General features: G+C 40.3%; 1 protein-coding gene across 1 annotated transcript in view; it reads right to left on the bottom strand.

Moving 5' to 3' along the window:
- The window catches only part of blnk (B cell linker), a 31,375-nt gene extending 12,030 nt beyond the window's left edge, over window positions 1-19,345 (bottom strand). The window contains exons 1-6 of the mRNA XM_080741115.1: window positions 19,208-19,345; window positions 11,220-11,269; window positions 3,433-3,498; window positions 2,885-2,931; window positions 304-338; window positions 68-194 (exon numbers count right to left, since the gene is read on the bottom strand). Of these exons, the coding sequence (XP_080597241.1) occupies window positions 68-194; window positions 304-338; window positions 2,885-2,931; window positions 3,433-3,498; window positions 11,220-11,269; window positions 19,208-19,216 (334 nt within the window). The 5' untranslated portion in view covers window positions 19,217-19,345. The remainder of the gene's footprint in view (window positions 1-67; window positions 195-303; window positions 339-2,884; window positions 2,932-3,432; window positions 3,499-11,219; window positions 11,270-19,207) is intronic.
- Between the last annotated feature and the right edge of the window lie 915 nt (window positions 19,346-20,260).

The following is a 20,260-nucleotide window of genomic DNA, read 5'->3' as shown; positions in this document are numbered from 1 at the left end:
TTGTAATTAAGTACAGTACGTAAGTAAATGTACTTAGTTACTTTAGACCACTGGATGGGATACTGACCAGTCTGACCCACATACTCTCCTCCGTGGAAGGAAGAAGCAGAAGGTGTCGGGGTGAAGACTCTGTGACTCGGGGGTGGCTCATAGTTGCCGTCATGGTCTGACAGGTCTTCATATGTGTCCTCTTCCTGTGGAAGTGAAACTATTCAATGTATGGGCAAAAATAAATACATGTATATATATAGTTTACATAGTAGGCTAGTCTTAAGCGTGCTCAAAATACTGGTTTTGACTTACAAATTCATCAGACTCATCGCCATCAAGCTCAGAACCTATATAGAAAGATGAGGACAGGTTTATATATATACTGTATATAGGCCTATAGCCTTGGATCAAGACGGTCATTGGTCATATGACAGGCTAATATAGGCATATACATAAATATGTTATTAAAATGCCATGCATGAAATTATTGAATGAATTATTTTTGATGTCTTAGGGTGGAAACTTGGATACAATTCCATTTCCTTATTTATTGATTGTTAAATGACAACCACATATTTATTGATAATAATTGACTGCCATTTGTGTCTTGTCTAAGGGGTGTGTGTGAAATTTGACCCTAGGGCCATAACATTCAGAGAGACTGGTATATACCACATTTTGGTGTTCTTCATCTAGTCTTAAATTTTACTTGGTTTTGACTCATATGATATTATTGAATGAATTATGAAATTATTTGAATTATAGCTATATTTACTTCTTAAATCATAAGAAAGTGTTACAGTATACTAGCCGTGTATATTCTTGAATTATTCAGTCATGGTCTTAATTCAGGGGTCTTCAACAGGGGGTCCGTGACCCCTAGGGGATCCTCAGAGTTACTACAGGGGGGCCGCCAAATCTTTGTGTGATAGGATAATTCTTTTAAATGAACAACTTGAACCCTCGCATCCCTATTCTGGGGCGAACTTTAGCCAAAAATATTTTTAGCAAATAGGTTTGGTGTAAAGGGGAAAGAAAAAAAAGATTCAAACAAATACAGAGTGAAAGGTCAAATTTACTAAGTATCAACGTGTTAAATGTCTGGGAAAAAACACATTAAAATGAATAACATATACTGATGACAGTGCTGTCAAAAAAGTTGATGAAAATCTGCAACACAGTTGTAGAGGGGGTCCCTGCTTTATCTCCCTCTCAGCTAAGGGGTCCTTGGCCTGAAAACGTTGAAGACCCCTGTCTTAATTAGAATTACAAATTCTTCCAAAAAAGAGAAGAAAAATGTGTAAATAGTAAAAAAATAGTAAAAAGATTCACGGAAACTGGGGGCAGAAATTCTCCTCTGCCTACAAAGTGATGTCATACTTAACAGCCCCATTGTGCAAACGGACACGCAATGATGCGATAACCCCCCAAGTTCACACCTCGCCAACGCTTTAGTGTCACAACAGGGGTGTTTTAACAAAGAAACAAGCCTGTATGCATATCAATAGATCTGTATAGTAGGTGTTGAGCAACGTGCGCGTGACGTCTCTAGATAAGCGACCCCCCAAACATTGAATCACCAATGGACCACTGCTTGGAATGCCCATATATGGACATACTGTGTCATTCTCATGTGGCCTATATATGGACATACTCTGTCAGTCGGTCAATGATGTTAGACATGATGATGTCAGAGATCAAATCCATATCTGAGAAAGGTTTATTTTTAATTAAAGTCAATGGAGAAAATTAATTCACAAATACATTTATTTAAACTAGAAGCTCGGCCGCCCGAACGGGAACGATGTAAATAGGGAATGAATGCCCTGCCCTTTAATGCAAACCCCATTATACCTGTTGTCATATGACCCGTTTTGACCATCTGTGTGCCTGTGTCCATTTATGCCCATATATGGAGATCTCTGCAGACATTGTGCCGGTTCCGGAAAACTCTGATGTCAGACATCAGCTCCGCATACGGAGATTCGGAACCTTTCGCGCCGGTTCCGGAAAACCGCGTATCGTATCGGGTCGGGTCGAGGACGGGCACTGCACTCCCTGCTGCGGCGATACCTGTTGTCATAGGACCCCTTTTGACCATCTGTTTGCCTGTGTCCATATTTATGCCCATGTATGCAGAGCTGATGTCAGACATCAGCTCTGCATACAGAGATTCCGAACCTTTCACGCCGGTTCCGGAAAACCGTGTATCGGTTGGGTCGAGTCCGGGCACTGCACTACCTGCTACGGCGGGGAACGTGTGTGCCGAATTTGAAGCCGGCGGGACGAACGGTTCTCGAGATACGCGGATTACATACATACAGTACATACATACATACACACTCACAGAGATGTTTTGTTGACTCATGTGGCGTACGTGAGGTCAGAGCCTTTTATTAAGTGATGTCACAATGAGTCAGCGCTTGCGCCGGTTCCTCCGGAACAGCCTGATGTCAACAATCAGCTCCGCATACGGAGATTCCGAACGTTTCGCGCCCGTTCCGGAAAACCGCACATCGGGTCGGGTCGTGGCCGGGCACTGCACTCCGCGCCGCGCCGGGGAACGCGCATGCCGAATCTGAAGCCGGTGGGACGAACGGTTCTCGAGATACGCGGATTACATACATACACGCACGCACGCAAAGACTTCTCGCATTTATTGTAAGATGTCTTGAATTGAGTTGAACAGAACTGAATTATGTTGATTAATATTGGACACTCTCAGATTTGTTTTAGGGGTAATATATAACCTAGATATATGATATATATTATTATATAACATTTAGCTCTAAAGGGTCTTACATTAAACATTTCTTATAACATTTTAAGCGGATATCATTTTTTGCTTCATCTGTATGATTGATCTATACATGTTTAAAACAATAGTTATTACCTTGGTAGTCTCTGGCAGGAAGTTCTGGAGACTTGCTTATGAATCTTCTATGTAGAGAGATTTGGGGGGAAAAAGCATTGCAAAAAGGTTACATGATTTAAGGGTACAAGAAACGTGTTATGTCCTCAAACGTTTTATACAGCATATAAATAAAGATTTAGATAATAACAGCTTGAGTAATGATATCTTGAGATCATCTTTATGTTCACATTTCTGTCAAAGTGTTTAACAGACCATGTTTACATTGCCACGGTTAGTTGATGACTATATTATAATAGAACTATTTACAAGCAAGGTAATAGTTTCATCTCAGTAAACGAAAGTGAGAAAGCAGCCATCTGTTAATGCATTTCAGTGGCCATCTATTTTCAGTCTGGGTGTGTGTGTAACAGTTGAGAAAAAGGAATTGAGATTTTCTACTGCTATGTGTGGTCTGCAACAGTGCTATTTCTGTCAGAGTTTTGTCTTCTGTGGGCAAGGGTGTAAAAGGTCCAACCTTATATGAATTCTCTGTATACAGCAAGTGAACACATCACTTACAAACGAACCTTTTTAGTTTATCTAGCAAGCTGCCATCATTTTTCTTCATGTCCTGAACCATCCTCTGAAGCTGCCTGGAAAACACATTATTCCGCATCATTATTTGGTGCCACATCGTGAGGAATTCTCAGTAGTTCAAAAGCAAAACTGGTGAATTTGACAGTATCATGTGTTGAACAGTGCCGGACAAGTAATGTCTGTTATCATTACACTCCACACTTACTGTATAATAAGCAAAGATACACTCAGGCTTGCAGAGGCTCTATACTATGCAATTACAGTGTGAGAGAGGTTGAGGGAGACATGTTTGAGACATGTAATTACCCGAACAGTAACATTACACTATCTCACAAATTCTCTATACATATTTTCCACTTTTATGGCATGGTATGCACTTATCTTTGGATTCACGTACGTATAGACCACAGAAGGTTGAAATAGTTTTTCATAACCTTTTTCGTAACATACAGTATATGTGATGTAACAATGACTTGTGACTTCTTGTTTTTTTATCCTATTTCTTTTGCAGAATAAATGTAGACTAAATAGCACAAGTCTAACACTTCTGTTTACGAAGGGCCATCATATTCATAACTGATTCTTTTAAAAAGCATTATACAGTAGTATAGTCACTTATAAGCTAATCGTTCTTCAGAATTCCTGCGATGGGAATATTATTTATGGTTTCTACAGTTGTCAATTATATATCTTGGAAAAAGGACAACAAACATTATAACAAGTGCTTACCGAAATTTCGTAGCGGCTGGAGCAGCTAGTTTACTGAACGTTTCCATATTCATATTTGATCCAATAGTTTACATTTTTAGGCATTATTCCTCTAATACACTGACTGTATCCCTGTGGACTGTATGATTGTAAACGGACTGTGTGCATGCAACAACCAGTTACTCATCATACTGTCACAGATGGGAGGGAAGTCATTAGAACCACCTCTGCACGGATGATCACTTCTCTTTTCCATTCCTCCTCCCCCTGTGCATGCGCATGTACGCACGCGCATGCACACGCAGGGACATCACAAGGGGGGGGGGGGGAAGTGGGACTGAGTCACTAGGGCCCAAGGTGGAGGGGCCTATATTATGGTGCCACGCTTCAAGCTTGTAGATCTGCTATTTTTGAAAAGTCGTGAAAATGTGTGAAAATCTTTGAACATACTCAAATTTTCCTTCTGGCGGGTCCCTGGACTAAATATTTTGAGATGGGGGTCCGTGGCCAAATACTTATCATTTTGGGGGTCCTTCACATGAAAAAGTATGAGCACCACTGACATAGAAACATAGGTTTTTCAAAAAACCTTAGAAGGATTTGAAATATTCAAAGACTTGCACAGATTTTCACGATTTTTCAAAAAATAGCAGATATACAAGCTCACAGTTAGCTTGTATATCTGCTATTTTTCAATAGTTAAAGCACAAAATAATGCGTAATAATGCGTTCCCAGTCTAAATGGGTTATACCCCCTCCCCTTATGAAGAACATTCACGGGGGGCCTGCAGTGAATCCTTGTAGCCAGGGCCCAGAATTTGGTGCGACACCCCTGCGCATGCACATGTATGCACGCACGCACGCACACACGCACGCACGCACGCACACACGCACGCACGCACGCACGCACGCACACACGCACACACACACACACACACACACACACACACACACACACACGCAACCTCTGCTGCACTTCTGATCTTCCTTGAGTCACTTACTTATATGATCATTGCAGAAGTATGTGAGTTTGTAAGCAAGAATCTGCACCTACTTAGTCAACTCAAGACAAGCCTGTCTTTATATACTGTATATTATTATTATTATAGTTTACAATTTACAGTTTAGGCATTTAGCAGACGCTTTTAATCCAAAGCATTATTATTATCATGAACTGTACTACTGTAAATTAACATATTTGTAACTCGTGCTGAGCAGTAGGTGGGTGTTTTCAGCTCCAGAAATAGCGTGAGGTCATCACGATGAGACCTTTGGAAAATACTGTGGCGTAATCCAAACTTTTTTCCAGATAAATAAACTGACAAGTGCTGAGAATAAAAATGATGACCGTGCAGTTTTGCACGCCCCCCACCCACACACACACACACACACACACACACACACACACACACACACACACACACACACACACACACACACACACACACACTTCTTCTCTGTGAGAGTCTCAGAAGCACGGTGTTCTTTTTACTAAGATAAAATGTTCTCTGTAAATATGAAAAGAGTGAGACGGCCACAACGGCGAACCACAGCAGATGTGGAGAAAGGATGTGTAAAGAAGGAAAGGAAAGATCCATTACTTTCTTGGTCCAACAATTCCAGGTTGCTGATTTGTCAGCCTTGTCAGGCAAACTTATGAATAAACACTATCTTCTAATGATTGCGACCTTTGTTAAATAAGAGTCTCAGGAAAATAAAAGAAGACATTTGTTTTCTGGTCTCTGGTTTTTCAATGTGCACAATATCATTAAGCTAACTAAACAGGACAGCATAAGTTGTCGGAGAGAATATCACCCAGTCAGAAACGTACACTGTCGACTGTGCTCTTTATATATATACGTATAATGTGCACATAGAAAAACAATCGATCAGAATACAACGTAATTTGGCCCTGACTGCTGGGCGTAGCGGTCTGGGCTCCTAGGCTCTAATGTAGCACAAAGCACACTGTTCAAAGTCTTAAAAGGTCTGGGGTGTGGAGTTACTATGGATCTGGCTCTGTCTGATGTCAATGTACAGACAGTGTGACAACTTGTATTTGTATCCTGGACTCCACAACAATAACAGCGTCCATCGGATTGAGGCCCTCAAGGCTCCCCTACATCCTGCTTCCTGTTTGTGATGTTTGTCCGTCGACATGCTCATCAGAAGGATGAAACAGCAGTGTGGGGATGATGGTTTCCTAAAAAGGCTCTGTGTTTTAATTCTAATGGAGGACACTGTTATTCTGGAATCATCAAGAGAAAGGCTGACTGAAAAAATTAAATGCCTGGAGGAATATTGTGAATATGGCATGCTTGTTAATGAAAGTAAAACAATGTTTATGGCTATATTGGGATCTGACGAAGACAGGCAACCTATTCAGCTTGCTTTGTTTACAGTGAGGCATTGTGACAGTTATACATACGTATCTGCCATCTGCACTACTGAATGCCTGAAACGCACTTTCCCTACATGTAAAAGAGAAGACTAAAAGAGGTGGTGCCATAGTTTTGTGCTTTTTTCTGTTTTGTATAATTTGCTTTCCATGTGTATTCTTGGTTATTTCCTGAAAGCTGAAAGCCCTGAGTCAAATGGCCCAACTGAAAAACACTGAGTTATTTAATGTTTTAATGTCATCATAAAATAATACCCTCCCCTTTTACCACACATCCAATACTGTGGGTGTGGCTAACTTCAGCTGGGTCACCACCCACCTGACAGCCATGCATACTTTTTTTTTTTTTTAACAATATATTTATTAAGATTTTCTTTTTTTCACAGGAAATTCAATTGTTACAATTGTTACACTTTTTTTTAAACATACAAAATGCAAAAGCAAAAGCAAGAGAAAAAGAAACATGACAAAAACAAACCAAAACCATAGAAAAGAAAAACAACAAAAACAACAACAGCACTACTCCCCCCCCCGTTCTGACATTAAGTGTCCCAAGTTACAGTCTTTCATATATTGAATGAAACAACCCCATATCTTCTGAAATACCTCTTGTTTGTCCTTCAAAATATATGTAATCTTTTCCAGAGGTAGACATGAACACAGTTCTCTGAACCATAGAGAAATACTCGGTTTTCCCAGACTCTTCCAAGATAATGCAATTATTCTTTTAGCTTGTAAGATACAGATATCAATAAACTTGATTTCACAGGTTTTCAATTTGTGTCCCTCTGGATATAGACCAAGCAGAAAGAATGTCGGTTCTGGTACTATTTTAACAGATAGAATTTTTTGAATTTCCTGCCCGACCTCCTTCCAAAACTCCATCAATTTTGGACACGACCAAAGACAGTGGAACAGTGTGCCCTTGTCTTCACCACATCTGGTGCACACATCGGGAATATTACTATCAAATTTATTCAATTTCTCTGGTGTGATATACACTCTCATAAGCCAATTATATTGTAGAAGTTTTAATCGTGTGTTCCCTGTTTGAGACTGAGCTTCTATACAAGCTGTACTCCACTGTTCCTCTGTCAGATCTACCTGTAAATCTGTCTTCCAGGCTTCAAGCTTAGATTCAGAGGTCTCCAGCGAGAAAGACACCATGAGATTATAAAATTCTGATATAATTCCCTTTTTAAAGGGGTCTTTAACCAGAGCCCTCTCCAACTCCGACACAGAGGGAGCACTTAAAGATTGGTTTTGGTTGGCTCGAATATAGCTCCTTACTTGAAAGTATTTGAAACGGTGTTTACGAGGGATGTTATACTTAGTAACAAGCTCTTCAAACGATAACATGGTACCTTTTAACAGCCATGCATACTTAATGAACTGGTGGGTGTGGCCACATAAAAAAACAACTTTCTGTACACTTTTTTGGGAAAAAAAATCTTTAATCATAATACCTGATCATCATGTTTTAGATGGGGGGGAAATTCATGGCACCCCATCTTTAAAAAACACGTATTATCTTCCTGTCCACCAACTACGATGTTACGTTTTCTTGTGGCTGCTTTCTCATCAGCTATGGGTGTGAGGCTTGGTTACAAATCCCCTTAAAGTCTGTTGAAACTCTCTACGTGACTGGAGTGAAATACCTGGGGTCAGGATTACTACACCTAACTTAACCTGCCTGTTAGAAGCAGGACTGCCTTCATTGCAAGCTTTAGTGAGAGAAAAGCAGGCCAGGTTCTTCACCAAAACACTGCAGTGAAATAGCATACTTGATGACCCCTTGTGGTATGTTCTTCAATTGCTAAACAAGGAGAACCAAGTCATGTATTCTCATTTATTATCTCCATCCTATACTGGAGCATTTGGAGGCAATCCTAAACCAGAATGTTTAGCTACATATTCTCACAAACACCTCTCACAAACATAGCCACCACGTCGAACAAACGTGAAAATTTACAACTGTCCACATTTTAAACATGCCACTCTTTGAACCGCATTTATTTCAATTTAACAACATCTCGCCTCACGCAGAGCAGCCAGTCCTGACAGAGAGTATTCTGACCATTCTGGCCAGTGGGTATCAAGTTACAGAGGGAGGGAGGGGGAGGGAGGGGGGAGAGGAGCTGAGCAGAGCAGAGTAGAGTATCGAATTACAACAGAGGGGGGTGTGTGTGCGTGCGTGCGTGCGTGCGCGCGCGTGTGTGTGTGTGCGCAAGCGTTTTTTTTTCCCCCCAAATTTTTTTTTTCAATTTTTTTTCCAAAACATTTTTTTTTTTCAAAAAACTTTTTTTTTCTCAAAAAACTTTTTTTTTCTCAAAAAACTTTTTCTTTCTCAAAAAACTTTTTCTTTCTCAAAAAACTTTTTTCTCAAAAAAAGAATTACCCATATTTGGCCATTACACACACCACACTGCCGCAACATGGCGGTGAAGGCCGCGCAGCGGCCTGAACTCTAGACTTTTGCGGCCCGAAGGGCCGCAAACTTCTAGTCTGAGATAATGGAGAAACAAAATCATATTGAGGATGAACGAAGGGACATGATTCATGATTTGTGATCCAAAGAGGGGACATCATGTCATCAACCCAGATGTATCTGTTCATCCACTCTATACCAGCACCAGCAGTACTGTACATCTTGCTGCATTGAGGACTATTTGAGGATAACCTTTCACAGTGGCTCTGTGGCGCCTACTACAGAACCCTGTCTTCACCTTCTTTGCATATCCTTGGGAGGAACCAGTTAATTGCATGTGGTTAGCAAACCTGCACAAGACCAGATTTTTTTAAAGAGATGGTTTGTGATTTTTAAGAAGCGTATCTATTTCAAAGCCATTGAGAAGACATTTGCCTTCCGCCATCTACCATCAATGGAAGAGAACAAGTCTGAACAGGATTGCTGAGTGCTGAATGCAGTGCCTGTTGTGACACCATATTGCTGTTCTCAACGTTCATCAGGAATTTAAGTTTAAAAGCTTACATTTGAGTAAGATCTAGTACGATCGAAACGTTAAGGACAGCAATATAGCCTACAAGTGGAGCTGCAACCAGTATGCAGATTTCATTTTTTATGTCCAACATTTTGCCTTGTTTCTGTCTCTGGTAGACAGTTGGTTTACTGAAGCAGACCTTGCTTTTCTTGGGCATAGCAAGACAATTTCAAAGCTACAAACTATCTGCTGCAATTTAATTTTGAAATATGAAGCCTAGTAATTAGTAATACAAAATGACATGAGCTACATTACCACATGGTCTCTGATTAAAGGATTCAAAGAAGCCCCCATTTTGAATTTTCAGTCAAGAGTGTTTTAAATGTTCCAGTGTGTCTTTTCTCTACTTTTCTGTCTGGCGGTTTAACCACTTATGTTCAAAAATAGCAGATCTACAAGCTCACAACGTGTCGTATGGCAACAAGTTTGGAGCTTTTAGATCTACGATTTAATTTTATTTTCACCTATAATGACATGAAAATGAACTCGGCTCACCCAACTGACAACTGATAACACAGTTTGATTGATTGATCGATTGATTGAATACTTTATTCGAAATTTGCAGAGGAAAAACAGGAAAATACAGTTCACTGTCTGATACAAGATCAACTAAAAGGGTAAAGACCACATGGAAGCTGTTAGGCTTGTTTGCACTGGGGTCCCTTTGAACTTAATTCATACGGCAGCCTTAAGTGGTCAGATGGGTGGGCCGCGAACACTTTCACGTGAGCCCTGATCCAGAAAAGATTGAGAACAACTGCTTTTTGAATCCTACTCATGCAACTTCCTGGTTGTACAAGTTCAAGATTATGCAAATGGTTTACCAAAGCAAGCACACACATCGAAACGATAAATTCTATGTGCTGGACAGAAGAACAGCTTCATACTCTGCTTGGTCTGAAGAAGAGCTTCATGATTGAAACGTCATTTGGATGTACAGTAAACCAATAAATGTTCATGGGAGCATAGTGTGCAGACTTTATTTTCCTGTGTTTCACAAGTTCATGATTTACCACTTGAAAAGAGGAACTCACAAGAATGACAACACACAGGCATGACCTCTGAAAAAAGAAATGATGTGTTCCTCTCTCTCTCTCTTTCTCTCAGACACATGCACGCACTCATGCACGCACACACACACACACACACACACAAGCGCTGTCTGCTTTCTCTCTGCTGCATAAACTGCGCTGACATATTGGAAACGTGAACAAAACACATTGACCACTGTTCATTTTGTGTTCACTAATCAACAATAAAAACCTGAGGTTTAAGTGAATTCAGAAAGTGCTAAATGCAATGTAAGATTTTTCACTTTCAGAATTAAAAGGACACCATATACACCATGTAAAAATCCTCACTGTTAATTTGTCCATTTGTAACTCAACTCTTTACAATTACAGTAGCCTATACAGTATAGGCTACTGCAATACCACCAGGTGCAAGCATGAACCCTATAGTGTCCCTATTCTGTGGTAAACATTTGTCGAAAATAGCAGATCTACAAGCTAAAAAAGGGTCACGCTGCGACAAGGTTTGGCGGGGAAAAGGAGCGGAGCTATAATGCCCTGAGGTAATGGGGGACCCGGGTTAACTAAGTATATAGGTTCCGTGGTTAAATAAAAACTTTTCTATTTTCATGTGTAGAAATAAACAGTAAGTTACTTACGGCTGGTGGTGGCTGAAGCCAAATCTGTTCATCTCACTCTCAGTCAGGTTCTACAGAACAACACAAGCACAGAAATCATTATTGATTATTTATCACATAGATAATTATTAGGCATGGATAATACATTGACATGAGTGCATTTTTGCACTCCTCTATAAAACATCCATTTGGAAATGTATGGCAATGCTGCATCCTACAGCAGACATGTACTGCATCACCTACTGCCTTAACACTAGATGGCACCATGTCACAAAATACATTTTCAATAGACATTTAAGACACAAAATAAAAGCTGACTACGGATACATTTCTATTTAAAGTTGCAACGTGGAACTTATTTGAATAAAACTTTACTTTAACCTGTAGGCCTATGTATGGTATAGTACGTAAATTCAATATAACTAGCACAGTAGGCTACAGTATGCAGCTGTTGGAGGTGGTTTCCCTACTCCTCCATTGAGAAATTCAGATTTCAGACCCTGGTGGTTACACATACTGGTTGAAAAGTAGTACTGCAAAATGCAATATCTCACATGTTTTCAGGCCACTGTAGACCTAATTGTTTGTTGAAGAGGAACAACGTTTATTTTTACATATGCACACTAGCAGGTGTACAAAATGTTAAAATGTAAATAACTCTGAGGAAGATCGAACGATCGAAATGTCAGTCATTCCTTTTTTGTTATACTAGCACCTGAATAAAAAGGCTTTAACTGTCCAAGCTGCTCCAGTGTCATCTCTCTCCTTCAGTTAAAATGTAATTGGAGTGCACAATATTTGTCTATTCTCAGGTTTTTGATTGTTTGATTGTTGTGTAAGGCACCTTTCATACATACAGCTGATTGCTGCTCAATAGTCAGTACAGCACAATATAAACTTGTATTAAACATTTTCAAGAAGTTAACAAGGAAATGAAAAATACAAGTGGCAGCTTTACAGCCGTAGTAAACCTCACTGGAGATTTAACAGTCTAGCCATTGGCTGTAACCATAACAACTTGATTAAAGTCTTAAACCCTTTTAGCAATTCTGACTTAATTACTAGCTGTATATAGCCAATATAGTGCTTCTTATCACAGCTCACACTTCTAGTAAGATTAATAGGTTATATCAGGATGTGTCAGTGTAACATAAAATATACATGTGTGACATAGAAGTACTGAAGTAGCCTATGTGGCCTATGTGACCCTAATTAGGATTATCTATATTTTTGTAATGCCTAAAGTAATTTCTTTCACAATTCATAGTTTCCTAGAACTTTTTTTAATCTGCCCTTTACCTTACAAATTTGTGACACATTTTTTTGCCTTGCAATGGAGGCAGTTGTGATTTGTAAATGAATGAAATATTATTACCATAAAATATGCAACAAATCCCTCTAAATTATGTATGTACTTCATTCATAATTCATTGCTCCAGGTCCTTCCGAAGCTCTTCCTCTCTCCTTCTTTTTGTTATAAGATAATGAACATCCACATTAAGAAGCCAAAAGGTATCTTATTTCCCCAAAAATATGTTGAGATGTTGAGACAGTGACTTGCATCACAGTGAGTGGACATATTATATATATTGCTTGTTAATTTAGATCTGAATAAATGTCTATTTGTTTATAGATTTACTGTTCATCAAAAGTACATGACCTCAAAGTTATATCACACTAGCTTTCTACAGAAGTCAATGGTTTTGTTACTGAGTTCTGAACATTCTTTTGTTTCTCATTCTTGTTTCAGCTGCAGGAATTTAAGTCAAACTTACAAGGAGTGAGCAGGTGGTCTCATTTTGTTATGAGGATCAAACCTTTCCCATTTTAGTTATGAACAGTTTCTCTTATAAGCAGATCAGTTATCTGAAGATAAGAATCTTTTAAACAAAAGGAGGATATAGGCTAGTTCCACCCTAAAGCCTGCTGCATGACAAAGCCCTTAAAGCAGGGATGTGATTGTGTTTTAATCATTTGCAAATCACTGAGTGGGATCAATTGAGATAAAAGCCTTCACCTCCTTCAAAGAAATGAACCCATGCTCGCACAGTTACACTCTGGGTCTTGTCACTAGCTTATGGTAGAAAGAAAACTATCTGTTTGAAATCAGACTTAGCCTTTTGACTTTGAATAAAATATCAAATACTTCACCCCAGTGCCTTCCCAGCCAATGCTCCCAGTTTTAATTATTTATGGGGAGTGTCTGGGTCTGTTTGAATGAGACACAACTGCACTGTGCCCTGTTTCAGTACAGTTTTCAGTGCCAGTAGCCTCCACTTTTGTGATGAAACTCCTACCTAAAACAGATACTTTCACTATGACTTTCATATTCTATTTCCATTCATTTTTGTATGAGCTCAGTTCATCTATTGTGAACTTGGACAACGTGTACTGTAGTGCCAATCCGAAATCTTGTTCACTTGCCATGTCATGTGTGGTGCCTCAAAATCTGTCAAGTTGCTGAGTTGTCCATTAAATCACTGTTTCTAAAACAGTGGGTCAGGACCCATATGTGGGTTGCAGAGAAATGTTTATGGGTTGTGAGTAAATGTATATATCTTTTCCATTTCCTCGTTTACAAAATACCAACTTTTCATCAATTCCAAACAATTCCGATCTACAACTAACCTCACAACGTGCCACATTGTGAGGTTGTAGATCTGCTATTTTCACAAGTCTGGGTCCTGGGCAAACTAATATAATATCTCTTTTGGGTCTTGACTCTTGAGATAAAAGGTTTGGGAACCACTGCACCAGATGCTTAGTCAGGTCTCATTATAAATTACCCATTGGCCTTTCACTAGATACTCAATTCTCTCAGTTTATAATACCCATTGAATGTCCACTAGATTCTCCAACAACTCTCAGTATAAACTACCCATCAGATGTCTGCTAGAAGCTTAAACAACTCTCAGGGTAGATTACCCATCAGATATCTACTAGATGCTCCAACTATACTCTCAGAATAGAGAACCCATTGGATATCCACTAGATGCTCAAACAACTCACAGCAGTCTGCCCATCGATGGTTCCTCAGTCACACAACTGGCAAGGACTCAGTAACCTAGCAACACCATTCAGATTGCGTGGTTGTTTTGTGAGGGCGTGTGTGGTTTAAGAGTGTGATCAAAAGGACCACTGGAAATCAATTGCCACTTTGAATGGCCACTTATTATGCTTTAATATGCAGCATACCGTATACTGTAAGAGGCTGGTTGATCAAATTGCAAATTGCAAATGGTTTGAGATTGAGAACTGTAGAGAACTATGTGTCTCCTTTGATATGCTACTTCTTTCCACCCGACGTTGAAGAGTTTCACAATGAGGCTGTAACGCTTGCAGACCGCAGAGGAACCCAACTATCCCTTTCATGCCCCGCTGAACACTGACCAACCCCCATAGTCCGAGCGTTTCGTGCACATTATGATAGAAGCATAAAATTTGGCACACAGTTAGAACATGCCATATGGAACATTTTTGGCTATAGGGCCATCGCAGATTTGTCTTGGGAAATGTGTAGGAGCTAATCAAAGTTGGGCTCTCATAGACTTTACTATACAGTAAAATAATACAAAAAATAAATATGCTTTAAGTAGCATGGGAGGGGTCAAACTAGGGTTTTTTCGGGATTCTGAATCCAATGCAAGCATTTGTTTTGCACAACAAACATTCCTTTCCGAAATATGGACCCCACAAAACTGTGAAAAGTGACGACTCATCACCGTTTTTAGCCCAAGGAATGTTTTTCATTCAAAACAAATGCTTGCATTGGATTCAGAATCCTGACAAACCCCTAGTTTGACCCCTCACATGCTACTTAAAGTTTCCCAAGACAAATCTGCGATGGCCCTATAGCCAAAAATGTTCCATATGGCATGTTCTAACTGTGTGCCAAATTTCATGCTTCTATCATAAAGTGCACGATTCCATCAACATACTGCCCGAAACGCCTGGACTACCAGCAGTTGCCGTTTTCCCACCCACGAAACGAAAGCAGCCAATTCTTTTTATTAGAGCGCCACCCTTTGTCAAGTCCCGCCCATTGGCCTGCCCCTCTCCACACCCATTGGTTGCTGTGTCTTGGTGGGACATTCAGTGGGACATTCCATCCACTGCCATGTTAATTCAGTTTCTTCATATTGTTATTCTGTGCGCTCAATTCTAATTTCAAACTTTGTTTCAGTCAATTGGAGCTTCTCAGTGGCAGTATAGTGAATCTGCATGTTTTTAAATGTTTTAATTTCTCCAAAAATTATGTTTTAGCTAATTCAACATAAAAAACAGAAAAGCGGAACCAGGGCGGGACAAGGCAGATAGAGCCTGCTGGTTGGTCAGTCAGGGACCAACCAGGAGGCTAACAAAGGGTGCAGTCTCCATGGAGGTGGGCAGGTGACGCTCTGACAGGCGGCTGGCTAAAAGACTACACCAGGATTTCTCTACCCGGTCCCCTACGAGGGCTCAACTAGGACTTCAGTCAAAACTACTTCGCTACTCACCTAACCAAAGGAAGTTTTGCTTGTAGAAAGTCTATTCTTTGCGGTGGGAAACCTCTCAACACCCCACCCACTCTGTAAAATACATTATTTTGTCATAGAATAAAATGCACCCACCTCGAGCCACACAGCGGCGGCCGCGAACACAACCCGGAAATAAGCGGTGGTCGAGTTGGATGCGTTTTATTTCATGACAAAAATAATGTATTTTACAGAGTGGGTGGGGTGCTGAGAGTTTCCCACCGCAGAGAATAGACTTTCAACAACACAAAACTACCTTTGATTAGATGAGAAGCGAAGTAGTTTAGTTTATTTTGACTGAAGTTGAGCCCTCGTAGGGGTACATGAAATCCTGGTCTAGTCTTTTAGTCAGCCGCCTGTCAGTAGAGCGCTGACGCTCTGGACCAGAGCTACCGGAAACCCTGCTTTACCCCTGTGCCTGGACATAGTCCGGGAGGCGAGTACCTACCATAGGAGAGTTCGTTACATAAATTAGAAGGCGCGGCTTGTGATTGGCTGGAGCGGAGGTCTGGAGCGCTCGGCTGTGGTCACTTGGACTGCGCGGGCGGGTGTGAATGCGTTTATCGTGGGCTTGCCCAGGCCTTACGGCCTGGGCATAAATATAACGATTGCATTCACCACGGCTTCGTAACTCGCGCGGCGCTCCGCCGGCCGCGCGGCCCTGGCCCGCTCTTCGCGGCCACTCGCGCCTGCGGCGCTCGGGGGCAAAGAGCAGGACCAAGGTCCGCTGGCCTTCGCGCCGCTTGCAATGTCGTGGACAATAACTGTGACATCTAACCATAAAACGAGCGCTCCTTCTCAACTGATTCTTGTAGCTTGGGGTCACCTCTTAAGGATTCAAGATGATGACCAGTGATATCCATTGAGCATTTTTTATTATTAATAATAAAAAATGCTCAATGGATTATTAATAATAAAAAATGCTCAATGGATATCACTGGTCATCATCTTGAATCCTTAAGAGGTGACCCCAAGCTACAAGAATCAGTTGAGAAAAAAACTTTTACAGGCGAATCCACGTTCAGCCAAAAATCACCATTTGGCTCCCGGACTAACACCACATTCTTTTCTTTTCATGTTATCAAGGCATGCCTGACTATAATAATATATGTTTTATACTGGAGCTTCAGTTCATACAGAAGTAGATTTTAGCAGCAAGAAATGTATCTGACAGATATACCTTAGACTAGATACTATCACAGTGTATCTGTTTGCAGTTCATAGATCAACTCCATAGAATCACCCATGGTAACATCAACAGCTCTTTGGTTCAAAGTGTGATATGACACATGTCTATGTACTGTACATCAATCTTGACTGCACTGTTTGCTATCACAAGTAACCTGTCAAATCTGGATTTAGGGCAGATATGATCTTGAGCCACGGAAATTCTGTCTGAAAGTTTGCTACATTCTCCCAGGTGAGGAACAATTCAGATCCAGTGATCTCATCTCAGTGTTGAATATTAACTACTTAAACCCTATACTTAGTTGAAAGGATTCCCAAGGGATATCCACGAGTTTCCCAGTGAGCTTATTGGGGAAAAAGTGGGTGTGTTAATGTGTGCTTCACTTCCTCCACACAGCTGATTCAAATCACTTAACAAAGCACCAAGTAATCACCATGCAGAGATTCAGGTGTCACAGGCTCACTAGTCTCGCGTGGCCAGACTGTTAATTGTCTCCACGATTTGCAAATGCTCCCGTCATACAGTCTGGGATAATGGAAGAAGAACGATGAGTAACCGGTTAACCGTTTCCGTCTCACATCGTGCACATTTATCATTATATGAATAAAAATCATCCAAGCATATTTAGCTTGCTGTTTAGCAGAAATGTAATTTTAAAATATATTTTCTTGAACAGAAATGCCAGTTTTCATTACTCGCTGTTCAGGAGGTGTAGTTCCAGACTCTATATAGCATTCGGAGATTGTGGAATAGTTGTCTGGCTGCGCGAGACTACAGGCTCACAACATCAACCGCAGCCAGTCAGATTGGAACAGCTAAGAGGAACAGGAAGTGATGCCCAAACATTTATGCAAGGAATCATGGGACACAGGAAAGCTGATCTACAGGCTTACACATGTAGGTCTGTGACACGTTGTGAGCTTGAGGATCGGCTATTTTTGCAAAATAACCCCGGGGATGCTGGGTTCAAGTGTTAACATGCTGCTCTCTCAAACTGACACATACATCCTCCTGAGTTATAGCAAGCTGTCTGGGATGGCGAGGGAAGACCTGAGTGGCAATGTAATTAACGGTCAAACTCTGCTGGGAAATACAAATTTCATTAGCTGTAATGTTTTGTTTTTCTTTCTTTAGTGAATAAAATGTTATTTTGTCCAATATACGGTAGAAGAGTATGTTAATACATTATACGTATACAATTGTGGCGGTTGTATTTGAGATTGATCTATTGAGAGATTTAGACATGACACAAATTTTGACCTGGAGGTCAAAATACAATTTCAAAATCGGGGTAAAAGAGTAAAGTTACATAGTGCAGCTTTAAGCAATCAGTGAGCATACTGTAAGTTCCCATAAAGATACACCGCAGTGGTAGCTAATGAAACAAGATTGCCCAATACCAAGGGGTACAACCAGTCTGAATCACATGAGTTCTAGTGAAAGATCCCAAGCAAAATGAAAGTACACTGGACAGAGTTGCTGTCTTGTGTTACATGTGTTAGATATTTTCTTCTTTTAAAGCAATAATCTATAGAAGATTTGTATCCATAACAAAGCAAGCAAGAGTATGCGAATCTATGGTGATGTATTCTTGCTAAAAAAAACATGGCAGATCCTGGGTTCCAGAATTCTGTGGATCCATACAGCTATGGGACTGATCAATACGCTTGTCTACTGTATGTTGTTGTTTTGTTTAGATCTTCCCTGGTAAGGGTAACTCACACTTCAAAGCTGATCCTTTGAAACATTAATGTCTTTGATTGATTTGGTCTCAATCCCAACTGACCAAATGTTTTTGGGAAAATAACCCAGCCAGACATGGAGGGCTGAATTGGAAATTCATTGTAGAGCCTTTCAAAATAGCTTGAAATGACCAAAGTATATTGCTTTGAAATGCCACAGAAATTGAAATCCATACAAAGTCAGTGAATAATGAATAGAAAAGGCTTGCTCACAGGACAAACTTAGATGTTGTAAGTCAGTACAAGACAACATACTGATGAGTGAATATATTTTTAGGAAACCCCATACAGTGTGCAGCCTACTGTATAATTGTATGGGTAACTTTATTGCTAATTCATCATATTCCATAGCATAGATAGAGTAAAATATACCTCTACAACCTCTTCCCAAGTTCTACCTCTCATTTACGGTATATTCCTGCCTACAAACGGAAACATACTTTATAGGTGAAAGGGGTTAAATGCTTTCTCTATTCCTGATTCATGCTGTTTCCTGACTACCTCAGGCTAAGCCTGCCTTTGTAACCTTGTTTTAAAAAGGTATATAAATAAAATTGTACTTACTTGCATCATGTTACAGCAATTTCACAGAAAGAGCAGGTGGTACTATACAGCTATCTGCGTTAGTTGTGTGTGAAGTGTGAGTTAGGCAGAAGTCACAGTTTTTACACTCACTTCCACTTTATCAACACTGGTGTTACACAATAGTGGGTTGGTTTGGGAAGTAACTAGCAAGTCTTCATATCCTATACACTCCTTATTCTGACAAGTATTTTCTTTCTTTCTTTTCCAGACAGCAGCCTGCAGAGGAAGAAATCCTCCAAACAAAGAGGGAAGGAGACAGTCCAAGAAACACCTGGCGGCATGACCTGGATGTGAAGAGGTCTGGTCGAAAATGGGGACAGCTAGATGAACTGGCCCAGGACTGGGATGCCTGGAGAACCCCTTTTTATGCTCAAAGATGGACTACAGGTCAGGTTTATGTATAGCAACTTGCAATGGACCTGGTCTTCGATTGATTTAATATTTTATTAGACAAAAATGGAGAATATACGATATCGATATATCGATATACTCAAGACAGGGACACCCATGTACCTGCCGAACTACTTCAATAACATAAAAGGCACAACAACAGAGGGAGCTCCACTGATCCCGTTCAACCCAGATTTGGCAGAAGAGTTAGATTTGTACTAATGCTATGCCACCAACATGTGGAATGCCATACCAACATACATCCAAAAGTGTATGCTCCTTACCCTCCTTCAAAACCACCATGAAAAAGCACCAATTTGTAACTGGTCCCCCCCCCAACCGTTTACTGTACGTTTTATTGCTACTAGTGTTGATGATGTCTCGTATACTTATTGTATGTATGTCTTTAAATGTCTTGATGAATTGAATACACAGGACCACAACTGAAACGCGCTGCGACACGTTGTGAGCTTGCAGATCTGCTATTTTCAGCACACAACCAAGTGTAAAGTCTGTCATTAAGGCCTGCCAAAATACATTTCAGTTGACTAAATCAACTGTAGATTTAGTCGCCTAAAATCTTATGACATTTAGTCGACTAAAATTAGACTAAAACTAAAATATTTCGGGTGACTAAATTAT

The sequence above is a fragment of the Nannobrachium achirus genome (genome assembly GCF_963921795.1).
Source record: "Nannobrachium achirus genome assembly, chromosome: 13".
Lineage (NCBI taxonomy): Eukaryota > Metazoa > Chordata > Actinopteri > Myctophiformes > Myctophidae > Nannobrachium > Nannobrachium achirus.
Note: the sequence above shows the minus strand (reverse complement) of the source record. Positions and strands in the feature narration are given on the sequence as shown.